Genomic DNA, 7689 nt, shown 5'->3' with positions numbered 1-7689 from the left:
AATAAGTTATTAGTAAATCCCTCAAATATTAATTATTTCTCCGTATGTTGCCTTGACACCCACTTTCCCCAATCTTGTCTTCAAGAGACAACAAACCTGAACCACTTTCAACCCGTTCTTGATTGTGGCTGCAGATATTTTTCTTTCTTTTTCATGTATTAAATGTGTAGTCACTAAAGGGTGGACCAAGCGTTAGCTGCTTAGCTTAGCCATGGCCGGCCCTACCCATCTTCACCAACCTCAGCCAAGTCAATGGGTGTGCCCACAAACTTTTAATACATGAAGACTGCAGAGTCACAAGAAATACTTCTACGGTTCTACATGTTATGATCCCTCGCATCTCTTATTTAAAACAACGGCGATCACACAAGTCAGTGCCATGGTGTCACTGTTTTGCCATTTCCCCCCTCCAAAGTTTGAGTCCAGACGCAGAATTTGTGAACAGAAACCGGGACACACCTCAACCTTAACGTCTGCTGCAACGTCGGCCAGGCTGCCCCCTGAGCCACCAGGCACCTATAAATACACTAGCCATGTTCCCAACCGAGCTGCATCTCACAAAGCCTTCTGTGCTCAGGAATCATCCCACATTCCAGCACAAGAAGAAGAAGCTTTAATTTTGTTCTTCCTGTTGCTGCTGTGCTTCTGCTGTCTGAACAGCTATGTCGATTGCTAAGGAAGAAGAACCCCACGTCCTTATCATCTCCTACCCTTCACAGGGGCACATCAACCCCTTGATCCAGCTAGCCAAGTTCCTAGCGCAGTGCTCCCTGCGCATCACCTTCATCACCACAGACGCCGCCATCAACTCAATTGTCAAGTCCAAGCCCGCCAGCCTCGCCCGGATCGAGTTCCAGTCCTTCACCGTCAATGCCGGGCTCATGAACAGCGACGGCTCCACCGTCGCTGCTTACTTGCAGAGGTTCCGCAGCGACGCCACCGAATTCCTCACCGCCACCTTCAGCCGGCTGTCCCCTGTTTGCGTCGTCTACGATTCCTTCATGCCCTGGGTGCTGGAGATCGCCAAGCCTATGGGCATCCTTTCTGCTCCTTTCTTCACCCAGTCATGTGCTGTGGGTGCCATCTACTACCTGTACTACCGTGGCCTGTTCTCAGCCGGCCAGCCACCAGCCGCTGAGCTGCTCGGCCTGGAAGAGCTGACCATTCACGACGTCCCTTCCTTCATGCTCACGTCCAACCCCTACCCTGTTCTGACATCGGTGGTGCTAGAACAGTTCAGCAACTTGAGCGAGGCCACATGGGTGCTGGGAAATTCCTTCGACGAGCTCGAGACGAGGATCATTCAGTCGTTCCGGCCGAAGCTGCCGGTTAAGACCATAGGACCGATGCTGCCTTCTGCTTACTTCAGCGCAGGGTGCAGCGGTAGCCTCGACCGGAGATTCGACGGCGACATGTTCGAAGCGGCGTTCGAGTGCATCAAGTGGCTGGACGGCAAGGAGGAAGGCTCGGTGGTGTACGTCTCGTTCGGGAGCTTGCTGGCGCTGAGCGACGAGCAGATGGGGGAACTGGCGTTCGGCCTGAAGCAGAGCGGGAAGGCGTTCCTGTGGGTGGTGAAGAAGCCGGAGGACGGGTCGGTGAGGCAGGGGAACAACAAGCTGCCGGAGTGGTTCGTGGAGGAGACGAGGGAGCAGGGGCTGGTGGTGCCGTGGTGCTCGCAGCTGGAGGTGCTGAGCCATCCAGCCATCGGCTGCTTTGTGAGCCACTGCGGGTGGAACTCGACGCTGGAGAGCTTGACCCTGGGCGTGCCGGTGGTGGCCATGCCTCAGTGGACGGACCAACCCACAAATGGAAAGTTCATTGCCGATGTTTGGCAAGTGGGGGTGAGGGCAGCGGCCGGTGAGAAGGGGGTGGTGGGGAGGGAGGAGCTGGTGAGCTGCCTGGGGCTGGTGATGGACGTAGGGGAGAAGAGGAGGGAAGTCAGAGCCAACGCCGCCCGATGGAGTGAGTTGGCGAGGGCAGCCGTGAAGGAAGGTGGGTCCTCGTCCAGGAACCTGCAGGATTTTGTGGATGGAATTCGAAGAAGTCACGCATCGAAGCCAGCTGTGCCTTCCTAAGTGCTGAAAATAACGTGAATGTTTGGCCATTTTTTGAATTTTTAGTGCCTGAACTATCTCTCCTGATTTCTCTTTCTCTCCCCATCATGTGGGCAACATTTGAAAGCAACATAAGCTAAATTCGATTAATATAGCAAGCTTTATCCATCAGAAACTCTCTCTCTCTCTCTATCTTTCTCTCTCTCCCTTCATTGTCATCGTTTTGCGCAGTTGCTGAGTTTTGCTAATTCTCTTTGGACCATCAAACTTGTGGCTGAAAACTGCTTCTTCTTAATAGCTGAAGTCAAAATCTCCCTCTCTCTCTCTCTCTCTTCTGTGTGCTGTAAAAACTCTTCAGTTATGTGGCTGGCTGCTGCATTGCGGCACACTTTGTCATGTTAGTTATTTGGATGAATTGTATAGCGCCACAGGAGCCTCGAATTGAGTGACTGCCAACCACATGTCCATCGATGTGCAAGCCATTCTTTTCACGGATGTCTGTGTTTCACATTGTCGTGTAAAAGCTCAAGTACTCTCCATGTAACCTTCTTCAAAGTTTAGTTACTGATATGGAGATACTTGGTATGGAAGTTGATCATTGTTTCCTCACCTTTCACCTTTCTGCTTAATCTCGAATCGAGCAGTGGAATCATCATTTCCTCTGCTGCGCCCTGTTTGTAAGCAGAAGTTCACTTGTGTAGGTTAGTTTTGAAGGGTAAAATGTCTAATTTCATTTGGGTAATTCCTTTGTAATTCATTCAGTAACAGGAAACGAAGTTTTCTTTCTCTCACAGAACTTTCACAGCTATGTGCTCCCTTTTCTGCTCTGTTTAGTTTTCCTGCCCTGTTTTTCTTATACATATTCGATGAAAGGTACAGGTACAAGCTGTTTTTTTAGTCATTGGTATGGGAAATGCTGTGCTTCCATGGTTGCTCAACAACACCAACTAGTCTTTCTTTCCAGAAATACAGATTGAGTGTGAATGTTGCTTATAGATTTAATAATCAAACGCTCAACAGGATCATGTCATGTTTATAAAACAAAATATGGTGGGAAATATGGTGTTTTCTATTAAATTGGATCTTGTAAAAAGCTAAAGCAGTTCAATCATTTGTTGCGCAACTGTAAATAGTCACACACTGGAAACAAGAAATCAAACAAACATGTGGGAATTCTTCGAAGTTGAGATATGACAGAGTGGAGATCTAGAAAGAAATTTTGTGGGGGCCTCAGAAATCATCCCACCTGAGGGAATTGTTGGAAAACTCTCCACCCGATGAGGAAGAGGCCAAAAGTTTATAGACAGGAACGAACAGAACATGAAAGTTTATGACGGTACCCTGCATGAGTCGTCTTATCAATTTGATTCCAAAGCCCCACATGTTAGCACCTCAAAAAGTAGCTTTTCCAATGACAATTTGCATGCACGATTAAATTATCCACCAACTTGCTATTTCTATATATATATATACAGTTTTGAATGTGTTTAAGTTATAAAAAAGGTATTGGCTCCACTAGAAACGTTAATATTGTTTATAAATTATTCAAATTAAAGTAGGTTTGTTACTAAATTTGTAATATAAATATATCAGCATATTCAGTTTTGTTTTAGGTAGTGTGTGTGTGTGTGTTGGGCGTCTATTAAGGATCCTCACTGTGTGGAAATCCAGGCTACATCTTATTTTCTTTCTTGGTCACTTTGTCCTGTCATTGCTTTTTACCGTCACTCTGATCATCTTTTTACCGTCGCTCTGATCATCATCTTTTTACCTCCATGATGATGCAGCCATGTTCTTTTCCTGCAACTAAGATGTTATAAGACATGATCAACTGTACAACTAGATTAATTCGTAAAATGTTGACTGGAAGAAGATGATCTTTAGCTAGAATTCAGAGATAAATTCTCACAAACATGAAGAGGTAAAACTTAGTGATATTTTTCCTTCTAAAACAGCAACATGATTAATTTGTGTTTTCTGCAACGGTCTCGATCTATGAAGGACGACAATGAATCGACAGAGTTAAATCCCTCGTCGGCAGTGCCCTATCACTGAAGGTGCAACAGACAGATGCTTCTGTGGAATTTAATGGCCCATTTCTGGCCACCATGTTCGTACCAATTCAGTGAGCTCAGACTTTAATTATCTTTGGAGTTTGGACTACCTTCAGTCGTCTGCTTAAAATATTTCAACCAAAAAGCTAAGAATGAAGTGCTGGAAAAACCCCCTTGGTTGTTTGGGCTGGTGGATTGAAGATATGGTTGACGCCATGAATCCTTTCCCAACAGCCAATCCCTGCCTTTTCTTTCTTTATACAGAAAGAACCAAAGAACTTTTTATAGTTCCAACCTCATATGAGCTGCCTCGTCTACTAAACTGCAATATATATGTGGCTCAGACAGCGGCCATTTTTTCTAGCTAATGTGACCACCAACTGTTTGTTATTTGTTTATCTTTTCAATAAAGCTACCAATTACACATCACTATAGGTATATATCTGTCAGGCCCCTTGTCTTCTTCCTGTTGTACTATAATAGATTCCCTGTGCATTCTGGTTTTAAAAACATTTCTTTCCTCCCTTCCACAACTTCTTCCGTCACAAACATCACAAAAAGAAGAGGAAATGATTCCTCATTCATGCAACTGTAATAGGTTGGCAAGTTAAAGATGGAAAGGTTTTTTTTTATTTCTTTGTCCCATACTGTTGGTTTCAGCAATTATTTGCAATCGTTTCAGTAGATTCTCTGGTGGAATACTGTTGAGATAAAAAAGGAGTTCCTCATATTATTAACAAAAATTTGGCACTATCCTTCATATGGCCATAATTGCTGCTAGCTAGAGGAGGACCATACAAAATGTGTATGTGTATATGTGGGCTCTTAGCTTGGGCACACGTGTCTCGTGGATAGGAAAAGTATTTCGTCTTACTGCTTAATAAAAAACCGAAAACTCTCAACTTCTGCCATTTTTTTAGGGTTTATGCATGTTTTTGGTGTTTCGAGTAAGTTGTCCCTGCTATGCTTCTGCTTGCATATCGGTGCCCCCTCTACCAGCACAATAAGTTGACACCATGGAGATTTAAAATGAAGTCTAGCCACCTATCAACCCCTGTCCACTGTCCAGTGGTTGTGCCATTCCTTGGAAGTTCTTAATCTGGGCACATGGGTATGGCAAAATACTTAAGCTAGTTACTCAAAAAATCATCCTAATTTTCCATTGAATGCTTTTAATTTGTTATTTAAAAAATATGGTTACTTTTTTGTACTTGAACAAAACCACCATGGCATAAGAAACCACATCATTTGCTTAGTCCCGGCATATGCCAGCCTTCTCAATGAGTGGGCACCAGTGAGATTTGAACCAACAACAGGCCGCCTATCAGTCAACAACCTAATGCCATACCCCTTAAACTAAAACAGGATTTCAATTACTTTTTCATATTTTGGACACTCGAAGTAGAAATACTGGAAAGTGCAATATACACTCGTTCCATGAGCAGATCCCTTTATGATATCTTATAGACCACAAAGCACTCTCTTTGCATAATTTTATGCTCATTCCATGACCAGATCATGATCTTGATGCATGGTATGCTCATTTTAATTTTACAATGCTCTGCTTACCGTGCAAACTATAAAATATATCAACACTTACGTGCTTCACTGTGATGCATATATATATGTATGTTTTTCAAATTGCTCTGTGGCCCCACGGCCATTGCTCAAACTGGCAGCATAGAGGGCTATGCTCATGTACCAAAAGCAGGGTGAGTCCGACATGCAAGTTGAAGCATGTGGCTATCTCATCACCTCGCAGTACCAACATTTCTCTGGACCCTATAAACAAGGAAAAAAAAAAGCTTTGGCTCTCATTTGAGCAGTGTGATAACCTCCCACTCACCTAAAAACAACTCTCTTTATCTTTCTCTTTCTCCACGCATTTCTACATAACATCACTACTTAGGTTTAGGTACTGAATCGATCCACATAGCAAAACCATGACCAATTGATCATGACCAGCGATTTGCTACATATTGTTAGCGGTCCTGGATAATGCTGATGTGAAGTGTTGATGGCATATCGGCGACAATGAATATATGTGGAAGGTCGACCGCATTGCTGCTTTTCAATATTCTTGATTTTTTTTAGAAGTTGTTGGCAACTTCGGTTCTCCGCCCATGCAGTGGAAAATGACATAGATCAATCCCCAGCACAGTGAGAACATAAATGCAATGCAATAAATCCAAAAAAAAGACATTGTTTTTGACATTTATAGGTCCACGTAACCGACTAAATGCTTGCAACTCTTGTCCACTGTTTCCACCTCAATATTTCGGGATGTGAATGGTTCAGATATGACATCTGAAATCCTCAAAATAAGTTGCTCACATGCAAATCAAATTAAGAAATCAGATTGGATTTAGATCTAAGAAATGAGATACATGACAAATGACAAATAAGCACTTTTGTTTGAAATAAATAATCCTATGTCTGGTATATCATACTGCAGTTTGGATTCGTTAAAAGTCACATAACCAAATTTGACTGCGAAAATTAACGTTGGATTTGGATCAGAGAACTTACAAATTAGACTGTGACATGGTATTGATTTTTTCTAATTTGTATACTAATTTGAATTCAAATCTGATCAATATGTGAAGATCCGATAAATTAGATGTGGCCAAAAAATATATGCGATTCATATCTTGGTAGGGCTCATATATTGACATCCCTATCTGTGTTCCAACACCAAGTATTTTTTTTGTCAACATTAAATTCCCTTTAATTACTTTGGGGTTTGGTATATCGCTGCTCAATTATCACAATAGAGAGATGGACCATGTATAAAAGGCTAATCGGTATTCATCTTGAACGTTTCAGGTCTGGTTGGACTGGGTCAGACTACCGGGCTGGTAAAAGTCTGTTCATTAGTTTAATTCTTGTGGGGTAAGAGGATTGGGTAGGAGCTTCGGTGTTCAGCCACATAGTGGCGTCTCTCTTAGTCACCCGAATATATATATATATATATATACCCTTGAAAAAACCCACTCATAAGAGAAAAGAAGGTGGGTACTTTAGGTAGTCATTTATTCATTCGTTCTAGAAACTTCCAAAGGGTGAAACTAAACAACCAAAAACAACTTGAGAATTTATCTCTGGACCCATAATGTCATTTTCATAGTTGCTATTAGGGCTTTTGTCTGGAAGTGGAGAGACATATAAGAGGCACCATAACAAGTATTTTGCATGTATGTTTGGGAGTGGTTGTTGGGTATTCAAACAACAGAAGTACTCTTCACGTGAAAAGTAAGAACCCTCTGTCAAGATAAAAAATGAAAAGACAAAAGTGTACCATTTTTGAAAGACAAAAGCACTCCTCACACAGTTATATTGTGGGGGCTCATGTTTGTTTGATCCAAACACCTACCACCCTCTACACCTCACGAAAGATGCTCCTTGGTCATGTTGCGCTAGCCTCCATGCATCCTTATTTCAGAAAGTCGGTTTCATTATCGGGATTATTTTTCCCAATCTCAATGGATAATTTGTCAACGAGAATAGTTTATGAATATATTATAGCAGATTCATGTGACATTGTAATTATAACATTTGGGGAAACATTCATGAAACAGGGT

The 7689-nt window shown here is 42.7% G+C and overlaps 1 protein-coding gene across 1 annotated transcript; it reads left to right on the top strand.

Moving 5' to 3' along the window:
• Positions 1-311: 311 nt before the first annotated feature.
• Positions 312-2372, top strand: LOC116257201 (UDP-glycosyltransferase 74D1-like). The gene has a single exon (XM_031633812.2). It carries the CDS (start codon positions 663-665, stop codon positions 2073-2075), a length of 1413 nt encoding a protein of 470 aa, XP_031489672.1. The 5' UTR covers positions 312-662; the 3' UTR covers positions 2076-2372.
• The last annotated feature ends 5317 nt before the right edge of the window (positions 2373-7689 follow it).

The sequence above is a fragment of the Nymphaea colorata genome, chromosome 7 (genome assembly GCF_008831285.2).
Source record: "Nymphaea colorata isolate Beijing-Zhang1983 chromosome 7, ASM883128v2, whole genome shotgun sequence".
Taxonomy (NCBI): Eukaryota; Viridiplantae; Streptophyta; class Magnoliopsida; order Nymphaeales; family Nymphaeaceae; genus Nymphaea; species Nymphaea colorata.
This window is presented reverse-complemented; position numbering and strand designations above follow the sequence as displayed.

Excerpts from the sequence above, each read along its gene's own strand:
- LOC116257201 (XM_031633812.2), top strand. The coding sequence starts at position 663 with ATGTCGATTGCTAAGGAAGAAGAACCCCACGTCCTTATCATCTCCTAC.